Source organism: Tiliqua scincoides, chromosome 2 (genome assembly GCF_035046505.1).
Source record: "Tiliqua scincoides isolate rTilSci1 chromosome 2, rTilSci1.hap2, whole genome shotgun sequence".
Taxonomy (NCBI): Eukaryota; Metazoa; Chordata; class Lepidosauria; order Squamata; family Scincidae; genus Tiliqua; species Tiliqua scincoides.
Window position 1 is genome coordinate 106,514,241 of NC_089822.1, and position 23,575 is coordinate 106,537,815.

Here is a 23,575-nt window from a genome sequence, read left to right on the forward strand (position 1 = left end):
GACTGGGGGCTCCCTGAGGGCTGCATTGAGAGGCCTCAAGGGCCGCAAGCGGCCCCAGGGCCAGGGTTTGGGCACCCCTGTACTACTTAATATTTATATACCACTTTTCAACAGAATAGCTCACAAAGTGGTTTACACAGAAATAAATCAACAAATAGGCTCACACTCTAAAAAAAATACAAAAGAGATACCAGCAACTGGCTCTGAAGAAGGCACCAACCTGACTGAGCAAAGAGTTGCTCTTCCCCTGCTATATATAAGAGGCTGCCACATTAAAAGGTGCCTTCTTGCCCAGTTAGCAGGGTGGCTTTTAGATCCGAGCAAAAAAGCAAACAGCCCCACCCTAGGCAATGCTATGCATGCCCTATCTATCCCATGCAGCCCGCTCCTCTCCTATGCGATCCTAGGGATGCTAGGCAGCCCACTCCTACTCAAAAGTGAGTCCCACTGTGTTCAATGAGGCGGACTCCCAGGTGGGCGTGCACAGGATCGGCGCCAGGTTTTGCCCTGCCGAAGCGGCGGGGAGTTCCGCAGCGCTGCACGGCCGCTGAGCTGGGCTGTGCCTGTGGCATTTTCCCCCTGCGGCTGGAGGGGAGCTGGCCTGGGGAAGCGAGCAGTGGCCGAGTAGGGAAGGCAGCGCGCTGGGTCCTTAGAAGGAGAAGAAGGAAGGGGAGGTGGCCACGGGGCTTTCGCTTTCGCTCCCCGCCGGACGTCGGCCGCTGCTGGCGAGGCTCGGGGCAAGCGGAGGGTCCCGCAGGCAGTGTGGCCATGTGGGGAGGCGGAAGAAGGCTGCTACCGGGGCGGCTGCTGCTGCTGCTGCTGCTGCTGGTGGGAGAGCTGGCGTTCTGCAGCGCGGAGGGTAAGGAGGCCCCCCGCTTTTCCCCCACGCCCAGCGGGAGGGCGTCGCCGCTGCTCTGTCGCTCTCTTGCTTCCGCAATGGCGAGCTCGGCCCGGTCCCCCGGGGTGCCACGGCCGGGAAAGACCCGCGGCAGGCCCAGCTGCGGGTGCAGCGCACAGATGGGGCGACCTGCAGGCAGAGCAGGGCGCGCCTTCCCTTCTCTCGCACTGCTGACTCGGAGCCCAGTCCTCTGCTTGTCTACTCAGAAGTAAATCCCTTTAGATTCAGTGGGGCTTCCTCCCGGGAAAGTGTGGCTAGGAATGGCGCCTCAGAGCCCAATCCTATGCGTGTCTACTCGGAAGTAAGTCCCATCAGAGTCAATGGGGCTTACTCCCAGGGAAGTGTGGAGAGGATTGCAGCCTCAGCCCAGTCCTATGCGTGTCTACTCAGAAGTAAGTCCCATCAGAGTCAATGGCGCTTACTCCCTGGAAAGTGTGGATAGCCCAATCCTATGCATGTCTACACAGAAGTCCCATCATAGTCAATGGGTCTTACTCCCAGGTAAATGTGGATAGGATTGCAGCCTCAGAGAGGCAGCAGACGTGTCCCTCGCCTTGGGCACAGGTCTCTGCAAGGTGCCCTGAGCACCTTCCTTCTACTAAGTGCCCTTTATGGCAGTGCCACTCCTCCAGGGGGTGTCTCGGTGGTGCCTGGCCCTCCCCAGCTGTCCTGGAGGGCAAGGATAGCAACCAGCTTCAGCGCTGGGTGGGAACTGGGTCCCATTCTTCACAGGTATGGGTCCCCCCATTGGAGCTCTGATAAGCACCCGCTGTTCTTGCCCTATTGCGTGTTTGTTGATGTGCAGAGCCAGGAAGACCGCCTTAGGGCCTGTCCAGCTTTCCAGCACCTGTGCAGCCTTGCCAATGGAGCATGCGCTGCATCCTGGCAGTGAGGGGACAATCATGGAGGCCTCTTCCTGATAAGGGAACATTTTTTCCCCTTCCTCAAGGCTGCACTGCAGCTGCACCAGCAATGGAAAGTTGGATAGGATTGGGCCTTGCCTTATTTCTGCTAGCTTGAATCTTTGCTTCACATTTATTGTCCTTCTTTTAAACCTTAAACTTTCACGGCATGTGCCGCTTGCATTCAGCAACTCTTTCACACATGTGGGTTTCTCTCTCTCTCTCTCTCTCTCTCTTTCTCTTTCTGTGCCCCCATGGGGATTTGTGAACTTCATGCCCCTGACAAAATTTATTTTTATTTGTGGTACTTTATTTTTCACTTTATTTATTTATAGGATTTTTTTAATCTTGCCTTTCTCCACACCAAAGGGGTCTGAAAGCAGCTTACAGTATCAACATAAAATTTATACCGTCCTTTCTTCAAGGAGCTCAGGGTGGTGTACATTGTTCCCTCCTTTTGTTCTCGCAAGAACCCTGTGAGGTAGATAAGTCTGAGAGATAGTGATTGGTCCAGGGTAATTCAAGAAGCTTTCTGGCTGGGTGGGGATTTGAACCTGGATCTTCCAGGTCTAAATCCAATATCAGGCTCAGACCAGTTGAGTCTACAATCAGTGGGTAACCCTGGTCAGTTGTTTATCTCTCCTACCTCATAGAAAAAACGTCAGTAGCACTAGGAAGGCTAACACTTTTATTGTAGCATAAACTTTTGTGAAAGAGTCCATTTTAGAAAACCAGGATGGTGTCATGGTTCAGGAATTGGATATAGACCTGGAAGATCCAGGTTCAGATTAGCACTCAGCCATGAAGCTTCCTGGGTGACCTTGCCAGTCACTATCTCTCAGCCTCACAGGGTTGTTGTGCAGGCAAATTGAGGGAAGGAACTATGTACACCAGCATAAAAATGTGAAAAATAAATAAAATGGAGTCCACCAATGTTTCCCTTGGTAGTGTTTCCATCCCCTTATTTTACTATGGGGCAGTGCTGATGCCACTCGTTCCTCCTGTGCCTTTTGAAGATAATGATGAAGGAGGACGTGAGGCAACCTAAGAGAGGGGGTGATCAGCTGGCAGAGGTGGGCATGGGACATCTCCGATGTCAATCAGTGCAAGTCAGTTGCCTCGCCACATCTAGTGGGCTGGCTGTGTTTAGTTCAAGAGTGGAACAGGTTTTAGTTGCTGCTATTGTGTGCATCTGTCTTTCAATGGCTGTCCTCTTTCAGGCTTTCTTTGCTTCAAAACATTTCAATGAAATATAAGGAACCCCAGTTCAGTATACAATTGCTTATTTTATATTTGTGTTTCTTTCGACCTAGTTTGCAAGCCTTATAAGGGCATTGAAGGAGAAGACATCACTCTGTCAGCAGAATTCAAGGGCAAACTAACAGATATTACCTGGAAGAAAGAAATGGGTACAACATTCAACAAAGTAGCTCAATGGGATGGTGAACTGCACTTATATTCTCATTTGGTGAAAAGAGCAGGAATTGACCAAGATTCTGGCAATTTGACTATCAGGGATATATCACAGAAGATAGATGGCGGAAGATACATGGGAGAACCACTAGTTAACGGAAGTTACCTGCCCACATATGTATGCCTGGAAATATTAGGTATGTCACAATATGCAGCAGGGATGGGAACTTGGTCCTGTGGTGAGAGTTGAGTCCCAAGTCTCCACCCCTGACGACTCAACTCATGCATAAGTCTTCATGTCTGTGACAAATCAGGAGAGAGATCTTGGGGTGGTGGTGGACAGGTCGATGAAAATGTCGACCCAATGTGCGGTGGCAGTGAAGAAGGCCAATTCTATGCTTGGGATCATTAGGAAAGGTATTGAGAACAAAACGGCTAATATTATAATGCCATTGTACAAATCTATGGTAAGGCCACACCTGGAGTATTGTGTCCAGTTCTGGTCGCCGCATCTCAAAAAAGACATAGTGGAAATGGAAAAAGTGCAAAAGAGAGCGACTAAGATGATTACGGGACTGGGGCACCTTCCTTACGAGGAAAGGCTACGGCGTTTGGGCCTCTTCAGCCTAGAAAAGAGACGCCTGAGGGGGGACATGATTGAGACATACAAAATTATGCAGGGGATGGACAGAGTGGATAGGGAGATGCTCTTTACACTCTCACATAACACCAGAACCAGGGGACATCCACTAAAATTGAGTGTTGGGAGAGTTAGAACTGACAAGAGAAAATATTTCTTTACTCAGCGTGTGGTTGGTCTGTGGAACCCCTTGCCACAGGATGTGGTGACGGCATCTGGCCTGGACGCCTTTAAAAGGGGGTTGGACAAGTTTCTGGAGGAAAAATCCATTACGGGGTACAAGCCATGATGTGTATGCGCAACCTCCTGATTTTAGAAATGTGCTATGTCAGAAGGTCAGATGCAAGGGAGGGCACCAGGATGAGGTATCTTGTTATCTGGTGTGCTCCCTGGGACATTTGGTGGGCCGCTGTGAGATAGAGGAAGCTGGACTAGACGGGCCTATGGCCTGATCCAGTGGGGCTGTTCTTATGTTCTTATAATGGGCACACTTTGCTGACTCCCCCCCCCCCCCGAAATTCCTCAGTCATTTTGACTCAAAGCAGTGTTTTTTGGGTCAGGCACGCGAAGGCATGGACCAAAAGGGACTGGAAGGCGTCTGAGACAGATAGCTGTGTCAGTCTGTGGCAGCAAAAATAACAGTCTCGCAGCACTTTAAAAACATGTTTTGTGTTAGCATAACACATCTCACTTTGTGTTCAAGATGCCAAAAGACTGGTCTTTTTGTTTTTTGTTTTTTTTTTACTAGTGAATGTGTCCATTTTGAATTACTGCTTGGGGAAAAAAGAGAAGTAGGATTTTTTTAAATTTCTACTGTGAAACCCAAGGGTTTTCTTGTTCATGTTACAAAAACCCCTCTAAATTCCCTCCCAGTGCTCTGGGGGAAAAGGTGGTTTCTCTTCTATAATTGGTAAGATTGTTGAGCCTAAGGAGGCTTATTTAACCTGTAAACTCTGGTACAAGAGAATTTAGCAATTTATATACATAGAAGCACAAAACTGGTGAGATAATCTTTTATTAGACCAACATATAGTTTAAAGATGGTTCAGCCATATACATTTCATAGAACTCTTCATCACAAATGGCTAAATAATGTGCTTGTGTGCCCCAAGACAAATAGCTTAGTTGTTTTCCCTCTTCAGTACAGTATATCAGGGGAGATCTTTCTCTGGCACTAAAAAGTGATATGCCCGATCTCATCTGATCTCGGAAGCTAAGCAGAGTCAGGCCTGGTTAGTACTTGAATGGGAGACCGCCTGGGAATACTGGGTGCTGTAGGCTTATACCATAGTCTTTTGAGACTGAAGGTTGCCAACCATTAACTGTAGCCAGATGTTCAGTCTGCTTTCTTGGGTTAATTCCTTTTTTAATTTTGACTTTTTAATTTTTATTAAAAACAAAACATTAAAAAGTAAACGATACTGCAAGTTGTGTGGCAAGTGTGGAGATCTCGAACTACATTTCTTTGTTCCACTACTAAATCATTCAAAATATTAGCTATCTAATCTTAAACAGTCTGCACTTATTAAAAAGTACATTTTTGATGCAAGAAGAAAAATGAGAAAAACATAAAAATTAAATTTCCTATCTACTCATCAGATCCATAGATTATATGGCCCATTTTCCCGTCAATGTGCAGGAAGTCCATGAATGGTTTCCAATTGTCCATAAAAGTTTTTACTGACTTATCTTTAAGAAGAATTGTAAGTTTATCCATTTCTGCCAATTCCAATACCTTTAGCCACCATTCTTTCAATGCAGGCATCTCTGGAACTTTCCAGTATTTGGCATACAATGTTCTTGCAGCAGTTGTCATATATGAAAACATAGTTTCATAGTCTTTCTAAATCGAATCATCCAATATTCCCAACAAAAAAGCTTCTGATTTCATTTGTAAATTTACCTTAAATATCAACTGCATCTGTTGATGTATCACAATCCAATCCTGAGCTGCCCGGGCGCCCAGGCTCAGCGGCACGAGGAGGGCTGCCGCCGAATCCAACGCCTCCCGTGCTACTGCGGGAGGCACCTCGGGACGTTTGTCCCCTTCCCCCGAGTAAGGTAAACAGCCCCCCAATGGGGCTATTCACTTTACCGCCAACCGTCGGCGGTAAGGTAAAGGCTCTCATGTAGGGCATGCAGCCCTACACGAGTGCCCTCGATCCTGCGGAGCAGAGCTGCGCAGATCCTCCTCCCTCCCTCCCCTGGCACACCTCCCGCCTGCCTTCTCTCCGCCGGCCTCCCCCCTCCCCAGAACGCCTTCTCCCCATCCTGCCCCCACCTATCGTGCCACTGGTTGGCGATCTGGGAGACTGCCAAGCCGCGGGAGCTGGGCAACCACCCGGCGCTACCCCAGCTCTGGCAGGCTCTCGGCTAGCATGGGTGGGAGCCCGGCGGTGAGCCTCACAAATGTGCCTTACGGCACGTTTGCGGCTGTGCTTGGCGACACGGAGCCTTGCCGCTGAGCACAGGATTGGGCTCTCAGAGTCCAATATTTTTTCACGGGTTAATTCCTGTTGAAGTGATTGTTCCCTTTTGCTAGCAAACTGCCTTGCAGGTGGAACTCTTATCTCCCAGGTGTTTTCTTGGTAATCAGAGTAATGTTTTTAACAGTAGCTAGAAAATGTGTAGTTGAAATTTAAAGAAAGTACCCAAAAATGCCTTGATCTTCCTCCACAAGTACTAATAAAAACTACTTGTAGTGATCTGGGGTGGGGGCAGGAAGGGGGCTGGTGCTGGCCCCTTCCTCCTCCCAGAATCAAAACAGTAGACTCTGCAGTTACCCCAAGGAACCCAAGATAAAGACAGATCAAGAGAAACTGTCCTCAAAAACCTCCCTCCTAGTTATGTGGATAATTTCCCCAAAACCCATCCAACAGACAAGGATCCTAGAAGTCTGGGGCAAAGTGCTGGCTGAGTTTAACTGATAAGAGGCAGATAAAGAGTTAAAACATAAAATTGTTCATTAAACACAAAAAAGGCATAGGTAATGTAGGGAGGCAAGCATAAAACAAGAAAGTTTGGAAAATGTCTTGGAGACGGAAGTACCACGGTAGGGATCTTCGCAAACGTACAGGCAAATTTAAAATCAAGATTCACTCATGCCTCTTGGCTCACTGCTTCTCCTTACTCGAGGCCTCAGACTTCTGGATGCTATTATACCTCTCTTATCCCAGTCAGGAAGGCCATGCATACGTTCCTCTGACAGAATTAAATCACCCCAGGCATCCATGGGCTTGACCTTGAGTACCCTAGCTTCAATTATGATTGCCCCATTTGATTGGATGTTTTAGCATCACCTGAACATCCCTGCCTGCCCTCTGACCTGGTCAAGTGGGCCTAGCTACCAAATCAGTTGGCCATGTCAATCCCAGCAGGTAACGGTTTCAAATATTTTTGGAGTGAGTGAGAAAATTTTAAAAATAAAAACTAGTATCAGCTACTTCTTATCAAAATAGAACAACTCCATTTGCAGATGTGCATCACTTTATGATGGGGATGCATTCTCTAATTCCCGTTATTAAGTGAATTTGTTGTTAAGTGAAAGGAGCAACACCACAGGCTTCTGAGTTTCCTCCTGGGAAGCTGCAGCACTGTCTTTCACCTCTCTAACCCCCACACAACTTGCAAAGTCTCATGCGCTGGTTGCCTTTTCCTTCTTTTGATAATTGAAGTGGAACCACCTAGGCTAGAGCATTCTGAACGTAGTCTCCAAGATATGTGGAAGGGAGGCATTTGATCTCTGAGATATGCGGAAGTGATATCAGCAGCAAGAGGTCTCATGCGCCTCACTTCATATCTTGGAGATCAAAGGATCATGCTGAGTAGGTCACTAGGCCAGTGGTCTCCCAACTTTGCAGTATATTACATACTGCAAGGCAGGCGTCTAGAGCGACGGCAGAAAACTCGGGATGAATCCGATCGGACACAATCCCATTACAGAGCCTATTCCGTGGTGGTGGTAGCAGCGAAGAGATCTCTGCTACCATTGCGTCTGCTGACAATCATCCGGCAGAGCTGTTCCGTGTGGTGCGGGGCCTCCTCCATCAGGCCCCCCCAGTAGACCAGGAAGAATACACGGTCAGCCGCTGTGGCGTGTTTGCGCAACATTTTGCAGATAAAATTGATCGTATTCGTCACAACTTGGATGCCACATTGACAGTGTCTGACGATGTCCCCTTGGCAACTGCTTGTTCTGTGTTGTGGGATTCTTTTCAGCTTGTACAGCCTGAGGATGTGGACAGACTCCTTTGGAGTGTGAGGCCATCTGCCTGCCTGCTCGACCCTTGCCCAGCTTGGTTGATAAGAGCTGCCCGGGGTGGGCTGGCTGAGTGGACAGGGAAGGTGGTCAACTCTTCCTTGATGGAGGGGACGTTACCACTCACTCTGAAACGGGCGGTGGTTCGCCCCCTCCTGAAGAAGCCCACCCTGGATTCCGCTGTGTTGGATAACTACCGGCCAGTCTCCAACATCCCGTTTCTGGGCAAGGTAATTGAGCGGGTGGTGGCGTCCCAACTCCAGAGGGTCTTGGATGAAGCAGATTATCTGGATCCTTTTCAATCTGGCTTCAGGCCGGGCTTTGGGACGGAAACCGCCTTGGTCACCTTGGTGGATGACCTACGCCGGGGACTGGACAGGGGGAGTGCGTCCCTGTTGGTCCTGCTGGACCTCTCAGCGGCTTTCGATACCATCGACCATGGTATCCTTCTGGGCTGATTGGCCGAGTTGGGAGCTGGAGGCACTGTTTTGTGGTGGTTCCGCTCCTACTTGGAGGGTCGGTTCCAGATGGTGCTGCTGGGGGATGCCTGTTCAACAACCTGGCCCTTGAGATGCGGGGTGCCACAGGGCTCAATTCTGTCCCCCATGCTATTTAACATCTACATGAAACCGCTGGGAGAGGTCATCCGGGGGTTTGGAGTGGGGTGCCATCAATATGCTGATGACACCCAGCTCTATCTCTCCTTTCCTCCAGACTCCGGGGTGGCGGTTGAGGGCCTGGAGCGCTGTCTGGAGGCAGTGAGGATCTGGATGGGGGCTAACAAGCTGAAATTAAATCCAGATAAGACAGAGGCTCTCCTGGTTCGGAAATCCTCGATGCAGGTGCTGGACTATCGGCTTGCGCTGAATGGGGTTGCATTCCCTCTGAAGGAGCAGGTCCGCAGCTTGGGGGTCCACCTGGACTCGCAGCTGCTCCTGGATTCCCAGGTGGCGGCTGTGGCAAGGGGGGGCCTTCGCTCAGCTTCGGCTGGTGCGCCAGCTGCGGCCGTACTTGGATCGTGCCGACCCGGCCACGGTGATCCATGCCTCGGTGACATCGAGATTAGATTACTGTAACGCGCTCTATGTGGGGCTGCCCTTGAAGACGGTTCGGAAACTGCAACTAGTGCAGAATGCGGCAGCCCGTGTGGTTACTGGAGGTAGGCGGTTCGACTCTGTCAGTCCGCTTCTCCAGCGGCTGCATTGGCTTCCCATTCGTTTCCGGGCCCAATTCAAGGTGCTGGTTTGACCTTTAAAGCCCTATACTGCTCTGGGCCAGGGTATCTTAGAGATTGCCTGCTCCCGTACAATCCGGCTCGTCCTCTTAGGTCATCAGAGAAGGCCTTTTTACAAGTGCCGCCGCCTAGGGAGGTACATGGGGCGGCTGCAAGAAATAGGGCCTTCTCAGTAGTGGCACCAACGCTATGGAACTCCCTTCCCCTTGACTTAAGAATGGCTCCCTCTCTTGAGACCTTTCGGCGAGGCCTGAAGACCCTTCTGTTTAAACAGGCCTTCTGAATTCTCGGCCTTTTAACATCTTTTAAACATCTTTTAATATTTTTTACAGGCCTGATTCTTTTATGACTTGCTGCTGCTCTATGCTCTTTTTACCTATTTTTTTACTCTGACTGCTGTTTTTTATGATGTGTTAATGTTTTTATTTGTTTTTAAATTATGTTTTTAATATGTTGTAAGCCGCCTTGAGTCCCTTTGGGGAGAAAGGCGGGGTAAAAATAAAGTTATTATTATTATTATTATTACGAGTATAATATACGAGGGCCACATCGTATATTTTATAAACTTTTGCAGGCCAAAAAAAGAGTCAGTTTTATAAGTTTTACTTGAATCTTTTTTATAATCGGCATGATATGATTCAAAACAAAAGAACTTAAACTGATAAATGATATATATGAGTAAAAATGTAAAACGTTAGCAAAAAATAATTAGCAATAAAAATATTTTAAATTGCTGTGGGCTGGATAAAATCTGGTAGGGGGCCGAATGTGGCCCCTGAGCCTTAGTTTGGAGACCCCCCTGCTCTAGGCAAGTGGGAGTTCTGCCGTTCCGCTTCAGAGATCAAAAGGAGGAAATGGCAATTGTCACAGGAGACTTTGCAAGGTGCGTGGGAGTTAGAGAAGGGGAGGTGACCGCCAACATATATGCAGTTGGTGGTGGTTTGGAATCACGCTAAGTAACACGCACCTGTAGTATGTTTTCAGTTATTGGACTGGATCAGGGATCTCCAAACTTTTCAGCACAAGGGCCACATCCTATATCTGAGGGTCAGAAAATTAATAAATTTAAATAATAAAGAGTAAATACATTAGAGGTGGAAGGGGGGGAAATGGATTTTGAAAAAGGATTTGGGGGAACAGAAGGCAAAATTGATTTGTGCAAGAAGAGGGGAGGATGGATTTTGAAAAGGAAAATTAATTTTGGGAAAATTTTTGAAAGGAGAAGTATGATAAAGCATCAGTATTTTGGGAAAAAATTGATGGGGAAATTATTTGGAAGGATTGGAGAGAGAATTAAATGTGTTGGAGGGATAAAGAGTTAGGGAACAATTGAGTAATTAGTAAACTTGGGAGAAATCTGAGAAATTAATTTGTAAAGAGAAAACATACTTTCAATATGTACTGGATAGATGGGATTGATTGGTTAGCAGACTGATCAGGGTATTGAATATATCTGGAACTCCTTCCCTCAGGTTTCCAAAGGGTGTGTTATAATTTTGGGAGAATCAGGCAGAAGTTACTCCAGTCAAGCTTCCCACCACATGCCATGGCCTCATCAAATCCTTCCATGGGCCGGATTTGGCCCATGAGCTAGGGTTTGGAGACCCGTGGACTAGATAATCTCAAAATCTCCACAACATAGCTGAATCCTATATTTGTCCAGCACAAGCTGGAAGGGGAAAATGAGAATAGGACTTTGAAGTCATGTAATCTTATTGGGTAACTTATATTTCTGTTTTCTCCTCCACCAGAACCTCCATCAGCACCTAATTTAGCCTGCACTATTGACGATGATGGCATCCATGTAAACTGTACGTCAGTGACCCGCTATGAGTTACCTGTGTCATACCATTGGAATTACACCAACATGAATGACATTAGTAATGAAGGTAGCTCTGAAGAGCACTCCAGTATCAAACTGCCAAAGAATACAGACCAATCTGAGTATATCACATGCATAATTGTTGCCTCAAGGTCCACTGTCAATAACTCCATCAGTTTAAAGACATGCGAGTCAAGAGGTAAGTGTTTGGGTTGAATGCAGTTGAGTGCAATTAACCAGTAGTCATTTATTCCTTTGGTCTTCGTCAGCTAGTTGATCAGGACCCACAAGTGGATTGCAGCCTGACCTAAGCAAGTCACACCAGTGTCACCACTGCTTTTGTTCAATTAGGAAAAAAGAAGAGAGTGAAAGATGGAGGAAGAGAAAATGAAACAAAAGAAAGTGAAGGTACAGCTACATTCCAAGGATATTGGTTCTGTACTGATTTAAATGTTGTGTCTTCCTCTGGGATGTGGTGTGAAGATCAGCCAGGCAAAGTGACCATTGGACAAGGTGATGTCACCTCTGGGTAGGAAAGTCCCACAATACTCAGCCAGCAATGCAGGTGACAAAGTGAGAAGATACAAAAGTATGAGGAACAGCCAACGTGGGGAGGGAGAAGGGGATGCTGGGGAAAGGCAGAGCAGAGACAATGGCACAAAAGAAGACAAAACTGATGAGTCCAAAGGCTGGCACCTGGAGATAAGGAAGCTATAGAGGCAAGGGACAAGTTGGAAAGTGGTGAAGCAGGCAGGATGGGGCATGGAAGAGGGTTGGAAAGAAGATGGGAGAAGTGGAACATTGAGAAAGGAGGAGAAGGAGACTGCTGAGGGAGAAAGATGACACTGGGATAGAAGAGAGTTAACCAACCAACCCCCCCCCCCCAATGCACAGGTATCTCCCCAGGGGATTCTCCAAGCTGTTTCCTCACAACATGGGTCCAATTTCCACCTTTACTCTGACCAATAGAGGAGTACTAGCAAGTCCTGTTTAGGGCTCTTGGGCCAGGAGCCTTCAAAGACCATCTTTGTGAGCCTGCTGAAGACACTGCCACAACTTAGAACAAAGAGTGTGAAAGGGAGCAAGATAGGGTTTCTCAAACTGGGAGCTGTGATGCACTTGTCGGTTCATGACCTGGTTGTGGGTTGTGAAGCTCAAGCTACTAGATGAGAAGAAAAATGCATGGAGCCCTATGGAAAGTGAAACCAAGCCACATTGCATATTTACTTGTGAGTAGGTGAACGTGCCTTAGTCCAGTGGTTCTCACACATTTAGAACCAGGACCCAGTTTTTAGAATGAAAATCTGTCAGGACCCATCAGAAGTGATGTCATGACAGGAAATGACACCAAGGAGGAAAATTTTTCACAATCCTAGGCTGCAGTCCAACCCACACTTATCCAGGAGTAAGTCCCATTAACTATCATTGTTAAAAGAATATACATAGTAGCTTGTTAAAAGTACAGGTCTGTAACTTTTCTCCAAATGCAGTCACACAGCTTGGTAGCATCAAGTCTAATATATGAAAAATAAAATATTGAAATGAATGGGGACCCACTTGAAATTGCCTCATGACCCACCTAGTGGGTTCCGACCCACAGTTTGAGAAACACTGCCTTAGTCCATTGCAAAAGGCAGGCTGAGAGGAATCCAACACCACCAGAATTGTCCGGATCTGATGAACACAGCCCCCAAAATCACCCAAGAAAGAAGTGCCTCCCTCCTAGCTGATGAATGTATTGAGCCCTGTGGAAAGTGAAACTAAGCATGTTTATGTTTACTCTCAAGTAAGCAAAAGTACCTTGGCTCATGTTGAAGGTCAGGCAAAGCAGAATGCAGAACCATCAGAATGGTCCTGATTTGATTAAAGTCCATCATATAAATAAAATTCCGAGTATTCGGCATTGTGTGGGGCATTGTGTACCAAGCCATTTTGTTCCCCACCCATTTTGATGTGGAAGGAAAGAGAGGGACATATGCATTCAAAAGTTAAAACCTTTTGCATGTTATAGGCTAGTACAGGGGTGCTCACACTTTTTTGGCTCGAGAGCTACTTTGAAACGCAGCAAGGCCCAGAGATCTACCAGAGTTTTTTTTACAATGTTCGCGCCATCATAACATATAACATTTATGTGTACAATGTATGTTGGTGTACCTTGAGCCCCACTGAGTATAACAGGACTTACTCCTGAGTAGACATGCCTAGGATTAGGCTGTGAGGCTGCAATCCTAGCCACACTTACCTGGCAGTAAGCCCCATTGAGTACAATGGGCCTTACTGCCGGCGTTTCCTCCCGGAGGCACCTGAACAGGGGGGGGGGTCGGCACTCCGCGATCTACTCATTTTGCCTCACGATCTGCCGGTAGATCGCGATCCACCTATTGAGCACCCCTGGGCTAGTAGATTGTAGATGTCATAAGCCTAAAGACCTTATGATCTAAACCACTTTGTGAACTATTCCTAATAAAAATGTTCTTAATTGTTAATTTTGAAAATTCAGCAAAACACGGACTCATTTTGCTCTTTGGGGGTTGAGTTTTTTGTTGTCTTTTTCTTTTTTCTTTAAAGAGTTTTCTGTGCATCCAAAATGCAGACCTCTGGTCATATTGATATGACTTTTTAAAAAAAAGTTTTCACAATTGTTTTTAAGGAGCTTCTCTTGAGGAAAGAGGAAGAATTATTATTCTACTTTCGGTGGCAGTATTGGTTGGCCTTGTCTGTTGCATTGTCTTCCTGTGGGAAAAAAAAGGTATGCCTAACCCTGAGGCCTTGCCTTGTCTATGCCTATATTCTGGCTGTGAACTTTTGTGTTGCAGAGAGCTTTTTTTCAAGAATAGACAGTCAGGAGACCATTTCTTGAAGAGTTACGTATCTTTGCCTCTCAAGGATCAATGTGGAGTCTTATAAAACTGATCAAACTGTGGCATAGTCCATATTCAGGAAACCAGGTTAGGAAAGGGGTTCTGCAAAACATACAAGACGGGCGGATAAATTCACTGAGGCCTGGCACAACTCTGAAAGATAGCACTTTATTCCAAGAGAAGATACAATCCAGAATACTCTGATCACTAGGCAGTGCCACTGAATTTGACCTGAACTGTTATTTTACATACTATGAAAGAAGACTCTAGTGTGAATTTGCTGAACTAGAATGTATTGGCAAATTTGATTCGGTTTATTCAGATTATAATCTTATGTATGAATCTGTCAAGTCTCTTGTTAAAACTCTATAGGCTGGTGGCCATTACTACATCTTGTGGCATCAAATTCACAATAATTATGTATTATGAAAAGAAATACTTTAGTCTAGCCTCCACCTTACATCAGTCAGTTTCGTTAGAATGGATAAGTTCTAGTGTTGTAAGGGCCAAATCCTGAACTCTCTCAGCTCCAGCGCTGGGTGTTGCAAATGCATCATAAGGCATGTCTGTACGGCACCTGGAGAGGAGAGGCCGCCAGTGTCAGTCAGCACTCTAGCAGCACTGGTCGGCAGTAAGTAGATACAGGGTGGGGGAAGGCGGGGGAGGTGGTGGGCCTGGGTGGGAGGTGGTGGAACTCCGCTGGATCCTGAAATCTGTGTTGGGCCAGAAAGCCTGACACAGAATCTTTCAGGTCTGTGCTGGCAGAATAGCCAGAGCAGACTTGAGAAGCCAGTGGTGTCGCTGGATGCAGTGGTAGCCGTTTTGCTGCACCCATTGGTGCTACCGGCTTTAGGATTGGGCTGTAAGACGGGAAGAAAAGCCTGTCTATCCACTTTCGTCATACCATGCATGATTTTTTTTTTTTTCTAAACTAAAAAACCCCAAATGTTGTGTCCTTTTGTCCTAAGGCTCCTTTTGTAATCCTTTTGGCTGCCTTCTTCTGCACCTTTTTCAGCTCAATAATGTACAATGTACTTCCTTGAGATGTGGTGACCAAACTGTACACAGTATTCCAAATGTGACTGCATCATAATTTGTGTAGATTTACTGATATTAGTCCTGGAAGGGAAGCTTCCAGAATGGATTCTCCCATCCAGTGGCTAAAGAGAGCTGTGGGCTTCTAACTTTGTTGGGACCATGTAACAGTGGAAAGAGTTTCCATATCCTCTTACCGTATGCACTATGGTTCCAGGCCTCTTTGGGCTCCTCTGAATTGCTATGCAACTTCAAAGAAATAAAGCAGTTATCAATGCTTGTTGTTTTCCACCAAACATGGTAGGTAAACTTCATGACATCTATTAATACGTAGTATTTTTCACATATATATGTTTAATTCATATTACACAATTGGAAGCAGTGTGAAACAGCTTTTCCATTACTAATAACGAACGGATAAAGTTTTGCACCTTGTGTGCCATCCACCCCTTACATATTTGTAACCTCATAGAATGTTCAAGTTGGAAGGGACCTTGGAGGTCATCCAGACCAACACCCTGCTCAGTGCAGCCATGTGAAGATGTTTACATCTCTTGCATTCAGTCCTCAGGTACTGTTGCTGCAGGGCCATCCTTCCTTGTTAGTATATGTGGTCCTGCACCAAACATTCATTGCATGTGATAAAGTAAGCAGAAATGGAGGAAGAAGCAGCTGTTTGTAGGATATCTTTTCGCACTGCTAATACATTTTGGGTTTCTCACAAGTAGGTCACTGTCTGAGAAAGAAAAAGACAGGCATTCCTGAGGGACATACAGATGAAGAAATACCTTTTCATGAAGAAGGTCCTGAAAATGTGATTGTACAAACATCCAGTAGAGGTGAGAGGTTTGGGAGGGGGCCAGTGTATGTCTTTATAAACCTGCTTGGGATGGCTGTAGCCGGACCCCTGACACTCCATTAACATGTCCATCCAAAACACTATTCTGTCATCTAACTATTGCCTTTAAAACATTTAAAACTTTAAAACAAGGATTGCAGAGGGCATGGCAGTAATCCAGTGCGGAAGTAACTAAGGAACATGTTAGTGGGGCAAGGTTTTCCTGCTGTAGCTAAGGTGGCAATTAGTTTATGATAGTAAAAGACACTCTTAGGCCATCAAAGTGACCTTCAGGATCCAGTGAAGTTGTTGGAATGAGCACAGCCCCAGACCTGTGCACTTGCCCCTACAAGGAAGTGCAACTCCTTCTACAGCAAGATCTGTATATCCAGACATATCCAGACAGTAGTATATGCTGGATATGTACAGCATATCCAGACAGTAGAACCAACAGCACCTCCACCTCTTTGGATTTAAATGTGAGCTTTTTTAGCCCTTATCACTGCCAGAATTGACTTGTGCCAATCACTGATTCAAGGTACCCACCATTTCCTTGATAAGCAGTAGAAACAAAAGGTAGAACTGTGTGATCAGCATATTGATATCCATGTTATCAGCAGAATGACTACTCATACTTTCGGGTGACCTTTTGCAGCTGTTTCATGGAGCATGTAAGATGGAACCTTGTAGCACCCAATTGACCAAAGAACACGTGTTCCAGTACCACATTTTGGCTACAGTCTGCAAAGCAGAGAATGCAAAACAACTCTTGCTTTTCCAATATTGACACGTTTGCTAATATGACTTACATTTTGTATGAATATTCAGTTTGAAAGAGAGATCATCCAGTTCACTTCAAGCACATGAAGATGTTGTCTCCCTGGCACTCGCTCCTCAGGCAGAATTGCTGCAGGGCCACTGTTCCTTGTTTGTATACTTGTGGTCCTGCACCGCAACATCACAGCAGTCGCGTGTAATGTAATAAGTAGAAATAGAGTAAGAAGCACTTTCTTTCAGGATAACTTTACTAATATGTTTTAGATTCACTGCAATCTGAGTGTTTTTTCCTCTTCTATTTGTTAGAGAATCCCCCCAACGATGAAAGTGCATCTAATCATGGACCAACGTCTGAGCCAGAGAATAAAAAAACATTCAGTAGTGAAGGTGAGGACCCAGGGTGGGAGACATATGTATATCTTTATCAATCTAGTTAGGTTGTCTGAGGTTGGATTGCTGAAACTCCTTTGACACTTCTATCAAAACACCTAAAATTATGTGCTATGTTTTTATACTTTTGGTCCTGCATCACAACATTGCAACAAATGCATGTGATGTAGTAAGTAGAAATAAAGAAGCACTTTTTTAAAAAAAGGATATCTTCACTTTGCTTATACAGGGGGACCCCTGTATCTGCAGATTCACTTATCCACGGACTAGGTCCACGGCCCCCCTTTGCTCCCCTGCCAGAGGCAAGGGAAACTCTGCTCCCCTCACCTCCAGAGGTCTTCTGAGCCCAGCAAAGGCCGCGGATGTCCGACCACGGGCTCAGACTGAGCCTTACAGGCAAAAAAAAAACACAACTTCTGGTTTCCTCAGAAGTTGGCTTCCCTGGAACTCCTAATGCCTTATAAGGTATTAAAAAGTGAGTTCTGGTTCCTGAGGAAACTGGAAGTTGCGTTTTTTTTTCCCCCTGTAAGGCTCAGTCTCAGCCCAGCAGAGGCCGTGGACGGATATCCGCAGCCTCTGCTGGGCTCAGAGAACCCACTGCAAGTGAAGGGAGCGGAGGGTTTGGGGGAGGTATTCACCCATATCAGCAGTTTCACCTAACCCGGAGGGGTTTTGGAACAGAACCCCTGCGGATATGGGAGCACGCCTGTATATTTTGGATTCACTGCAAATTAAGCACTTTTTCTCTCCTAGAGAATCCTGAGAATCACATCGATGAAAGCAAGCCTAGTCATGGACTAGTCAGGTTAGAGAATCCTGAGAATCACATCGATGAAAGCAAGCCTAGTCATGGACTAAAGTCTGAGAGAGAGAATAAGAAAACATCCAGTAGTGAAGGTGAGGAGCTAGGGGTGGGAAACAGCTGTATGTCTAATATATCTAGTTCGGTTGCTAACACTCCACTGACTTTTCTGTCACAAACACCCTAATATTTCTTGAATGTGTTATCTCTAAATCAGAGGTTTCCAAACTTTGCAGTGCTGCGACCCACCTTGCAGTGGGTTGCAATGCTCCTGATGGTGCTGGAGGCCGCCCCTAGCTCGGCGACTAACTCTACAGGCCTCTGCAGCCCTTGGAATGGTCCTCAGAAGGTTCTGTAAGCTACTTCCAGATTTTGGAAGCAAACTGGAAGTGGCATATGGTGGCTTTTGAGGGCCATTCTGAGGCCTGCAGAGGCCTGTAGAGTGGGTTGCCATGCTGAGGTAGGCCTCTGGAAGCTCCAGGAAGTAATGGGGCTTCTGGCATGGCTCTGTGTGAAGCTGAACCAACTCAAGGGCAGGAGGGAGGGCCCAGATCGCAACTCGCTGTGCTTGGGCTCGCAAACCACCAGTGGATCACGACCCACACTGCTCTAAATCATTTTTCATGGATTGCAGAGAGCACTGCAGCAATCCAGTCTGGAAAGAACTAACAGTGCAATTCTAACTTGCACTGGAACAGGCAGGCTAGTGGGCCTGCGCTGTGTCCATTGCACGTTTGGGCCCGACTGTGGCTCAGCCAGGAGAAAGGGGAAATTTTTACCCTTACCCTGGAGAGAAACGCAGTGGCTCCAATGGGTCTACTCAGATCTATGCCACCTGAAGAGGTAGTGCCAGAAGCCGCTCCACGCTGCCTGGGAACGGGGGCTAGGATCTGGCATAACTGCCCCGCCTCCTGCTCCCCACCTGCCTGTGGCCCACCCTCATCCTACTCCAAAACGCTTTCCTCCCGCCTCCTCCCTACCCTCTGCCCACCCCCGATCCCTGCACCAGCCAAGCTCAGTCGGTGCGGACTTACTGTTCCTTGCCGCTGTGGAGGCTGGATTTGGCCTCTGTGGTCCAGCACACCTTACTCTCATGGAAGCACAAACGTGCTTCCAGGACATTAGGATTAGGACATGACATTAGGAAATGTACGACATTAGGTCGTACATTTGCGACCCTCCCATTAGGATTGTGCTCTAAGAAACTTCTAAGTGAGGTCAGATCTGCTTACTGTAGCTATGGTAACAACTAGTAAACTAGATGGAAGAAGGCACTGAATGTGCTGCAATAAATAGAAAGAAGCACTTTCTTTTAGGGCAACTTTTCACTTTGCTAATGTTTTGGGTGTCTTGCAAGTTGGTTACTGTTTGTCTCTTTATTTCTCAGATCTTTCTGAGAAGCCTTCAGATGAATTTATACCTCTTAGTGAAACAGTCTCTGCATTAGAGACTATGAAAACATGCAGCACAGAAGATGAGAGGTTTGGGTGGGGGCAGGTATATGTCTTTATAAATCTAGTTGGGTGGCTGCAGCTGGATTGCTGACACTCCATTGACATTTCCATCACAAATGCCCTCATTTCTTGTACCTTGTCCAATTCTGGGCACCAAACTTTAGGAAGAATGCAGTCAAACTGGAGTGGGTTCAGGGAAGAGCAATTAGGATGATCAGAGGGCTGGAAAACAAGACCTACAAGGAAAGGCTGAGGAAATTTGATTTGTTTAACCTGGAGAAGAGAGGGCTGAAAGGGAATATGATAGCACTCTTCAGATATCTGAAGGACTGTCATATGGAAGAAGTGGCAGCTCTCAGAGTGAAGTCAGTCCCAGTCAGGTTATCGAAGGGGTTGTTACTCTCTTGCACCCATCGTAGAAAATATATGACTTCCTCTGTAGTATTGCCCTGTGGGAGAAAATGCAGCGGGGGTGGGGGTAGAAAAACGAACCATGGCAAAAAAAAATTTGGCGCCCCTCCACTGCTCCTCTAAACATATTTTTAGCTCCTCATTACTACTTTTTATTCAAAAACCTTTTATGCCATTAAAGGTTTACTACTACTACTACTACTATTGAAAAACCTGTTGGGAAACCGCTACGTTCACCTGCTTTGTAATGACCAGTGTGCTCTTAAGCAGCATTGTGGCATAGACTTCAGTTTATACATTAGTGTGGGTTTCTATTGCAGATATGACCACACCTGAAAGCTGAACAAAGCAACATCAACACCAAAGAGAGAATTCATGTACTGTGGAGCCTTCAGTATGCACACCAGTGTTGCTCTGCTTTTTTTGTGGGTTCATTAATTATGGAGATGGTCTTTATTATTGGCCCAGTAGTATTTATTTTCTCCTGAGAAAGAGATGCACTCACTTTTTGCACTGAAGTTTTGAAGGTGGATAGATGTTTGTTGATGGGATTTTCAAAAAACATTTTATACATTTTTAGACCTTTGGGCCAAGACAAGTCTGAAGTTGGTGAACGACAATTGAGGAAACTGGTGCGATTGAGATTCCCACAGGAAACTCTTCTATTGCTTAATTTTTCACATTTTTATACCAGCCTTCCTCCAAGGAGCTCAGGATGGTGTATATAGTTCCTTCTCTCCTTTTGGCCTCACAACAACCATGTGAGGTAGGTGAGGCTGAGTGACAGTGACTGACCCAAGGTCACCCAGGAAGCTTCATGGCTGAGTGTGGATTTGAACCTGGATCTTCCAGGTCTAAGTACAGCTCCTGAATTGCTACACCAACCTGGCTCTCATATATCTCTGAAGTTCAGTCTCGGTTTCAGTGTGAATGCTCCAACAAGAAAGCAAGACAAAAGAACAGCTACAAGCTACATTGTTCACAAAGATCTGAATATTACCAAGAATCGCAAAGAGTTTTACAGACAAAATAACTGTAGATTTGTATTAATGTGCAATTATTTTGTCAGTAAAAGATTGTACTGTAGCTGACACATTGTATTCAGCGGTTCTCAGGATCTTCATGATTGAAATGTCAAATAAAATGTTCTCTTCATAATGTAGAAAATACTTGTACTTTTTGGTATCATCAGAATGTCATGCTTTGGTTTCACGTTTAATTCTCATGTTTAGATGAAAATGTAATGAAGCGTTTCTACTGTTCTACTCCAGTGGAGGGCTGAGCAAAACAATTAATCCTGTACAGACCCCTGTCCCTCAGCATGGTTCTCTTTCCATATTGCTGCCATTTGTGTCAATCTCCTTTCCCCCTTCCGTACCTGTGTCTGATAAGTCCAGTTGCAAAATCATGATTTGTATCTAACAAGAGGAATTTTTAAAATACATGGAAATAAACTCTGTATTATACTATCATTAAATGATAGTAATAAATATACTAATGCTTAGTGTTTGTACATCATTTTTAAAATGTGCAGAGCATTTCCCATGTATTATTTTGAGGTAAAATAAATTAAGGATTTTAAAAACAGATATTCTAGATGGCATTTTACTTTACTACTGTTGGTGTGACAGTGAATGCTTTTGGTTGCAAAGGTATAGAAATGGATAAAAAGTATTACTTCTGCTTTTGCTGTGCACATGAGCGACAGCAACCTTGTCTTCCTGAAGGGGATACATACACATTCTCTGTATAGTGTAGAACAGCTATTTTCAACCACTGTGCTGCAAATGGTCCACAGGTGTGCCACGGGAGTTTGGGGGAGGGTCATATATTAGTAGGACATTTGAGGGATATGAGCCCCTAGCCAGAAGTGTGATGTGCCTTGCCAATTGCCAAAAAACTGATGGTGTGTCTTGACAGTTTTGGGCCTTGTCAGTGTGCCATGAAATGAAAAAAGATGAAAATTTCTGGTCTGGAGTTGTAAAGTGGAGTTATTCCCAATGGCATGGGGAAATGCGAGAAGAGGGAAATTTATGAAGCTGTATGTGCTCTGCAAGGAAACTTTGAATCAAAATATTGGTTTGCTTTCCTTGAAGTACAGTATGGAAAGGATCAGTAGGGGCTTCTCAATGTGAGGATGTTGATTCCCCAGAAACACTTGATATCAAACTTATTCCTGCTTTTCACTTTGAATGAGGTACTGCATAGGAAGACTGTGGCACCTGGGCCTCAGTCCAAGATCTCTGCACCCATTTTACACTGTGCCTTGGATGCAGGGGAGAATCCATCAAGAAGTTATAATAAAAGGGGCAGCTTCCTGTTTGTTTTCTCATCTTATACAATGATCTTGTTTTTCACAACCAGCTCAGAAGAATGTGAGTTGATAATGGTCATGGCTGTCCCGCTCTATGATGGGGAGTATTGGCCACACCTGGAGTATTGTGTCCAGTTCTGGTCGCCGCATCTCAAAAAAGACATAGTGGAAATGGAAAAGGTGCAAAAGAGAGCGACTAAGATGATTACTGGGCTGGGGCACCTTCCTTATGAGGAAAGGCTACGGCGTTTGGGCCTCTTCAGCCTAGAAAAGAGACGCCTGAGGGGGGACATGATTGAGACATACAAAATTATGCAGGTGATGGACAGAGTGGATAGGGAGATGCTCTTTACACTCTCACATAACACCAGAACCAGGGGACATCCACTAAAATTGAGTGTTGGGAGAGTTAGAACAGACAAAAGAAAATATTTCTTTACTCAGCATGTGGTTGGTCTGTGGAACTCCTTGCCACAGGATGTGGTGATGGCATCTAGCCTGGACACCTTTAAAAGGGGATTGGACAAGTTTCTGGAGGAAAAATCCATTATGGGGTACAAGCCATGATGTGTATGCGCAACCTCCTGATTTTAGAAATGGGTCATGTCAGAATGCCAGATGCAAGGGAGGGCACCAGGATGAGGTCTCTTGTTGTCTGGTGTGCTCCCTGGGGCATTTGGTGGGCCGCTGTGAGATGCAGGAGGCTGGACTAGATGGGCCTAATGGCCTGATCCAGTGGAGCTGTTCTTATGTTCTTATGGGAACTTGGGAGGCAGGAGTGAGCTAGGGAGACTCTCAGGGCCAAAACCTATCCAGTGTTCCAGTGTTCTTATACATTATACTGAAGAATAGCCTGTTTTTAAGAGCATGACTGTAGAAAGAAACGGCTTGTTTTTAATTATTGTCACCAATTATTGAAATGTAACTCCAGCCATTAAATTAAACTGTTACATGCTTAGCTTACTAAAATATGTTTTTAACTTGTTTTTTTTTTTTAATGATTACTGCATGCAGTGGTATTCTGCTATTAAAAATGCTAAATTTATTTAATTGATTTTGTAATGTTTTTATTTAGGGGTTTTGTTTTGCAACTGTTACCCTGCACATGCCTGATCTCGTCTGATCTCGAAAGCTAAGCAGGGTCAGACCTGGTTAGTACTTGGATGGGAGACTGCCTGGGAATACCAGGTGCTGTAGGCTTATAGCATAGTCTTTCGAGACTGAAGGTTGCCAACCATTACCATGTTTTTGTATGTTATTTCCTGGTTGTACACAGCTTTGAATAGTAGAAAAACGGTATGCCTAGGGAGACCTTTGGGCCACCAAAAGCTGGTCTGTGCCACTTTTGCAGAGTGGCTCAGCTCTGCAGCATGGTGGGGCTGGCCAGGCACCACCTGGGGAAGACTTCTTAACAAAATACATCCTGGCAATGCAAGCCAGATGAAAACTGGTGACATTATTCCTACTCTGCTCACAGTCCTGCTTATGTGTGTGCGCGCGCACACAGCAATTTTGTTTTACACAGT

The 23,575-nt window shown here is 45.7% G+C and overlaps 1 protein-coding gene and 1 pseudogene across 1 annotated transcript; both read left to right on the forward strand.

The window, feature by feature from the left end:
- Positions 1-631: 631 nt before the first annotated feature.
- On the forward strand, positions 632-21,208 carry LOC136642126 (uncharacterized). The gene is made up of 9 exons (XM_066618364.1): positions 632-859; positions 3,114-3,410; positions 11,097-11,366; positions 11,519-11,575; positions 13,818-13,916; positions 15,789-15,902; positions 16,985-17,065; positions 17,822-17,965; positions 20,056-21,208. Exons 1-9 carry the CDS (start codon positions 769-771, stop codon positions 20,076-20,078), a joined length of 1,176 nt encoding a protein of 391 aa, XP_066474461.1. The 5' UTR covers positions 632-768; the 3' UTR covers positions 20,079-21,208.
- Positions 21,209-23,132: 1,924 nt separating this feature from the next.
- Positions 23,133-23,249, forward strand: LOC136642866 (5S ribosomal RNA; annotated as a pseudogene).
- The last annotated feature ends 326 nt before the right edge of the window (positions 23,250-23,575 follow it).

Excerpts from the sequence above, each read along its gene's own strand:
- LOC136642126 (XM_066618364.1), top strand. The coding sequence starts at position 769 with ATGTGGGGAGGCGGAAGAAGGCTGCTACCGGGGCGGCTGCTGCTGCTG. Across the intron at positions 3,411-11,096 it reads TGTATGCCTGGAAATATTAG|AACCTCCATCAGCACCTAAT; the intron begins GTATGTCACAAT and ends CTCCTCCACCAG. Across the intron at positions 17,066-17,821 it reads AAAAACATTCAGTAGTGAAG|AGAATCCTGAGAATCACATC; the intron begins GTGAGGACCCAG and ends TTTCTCTCCTAG.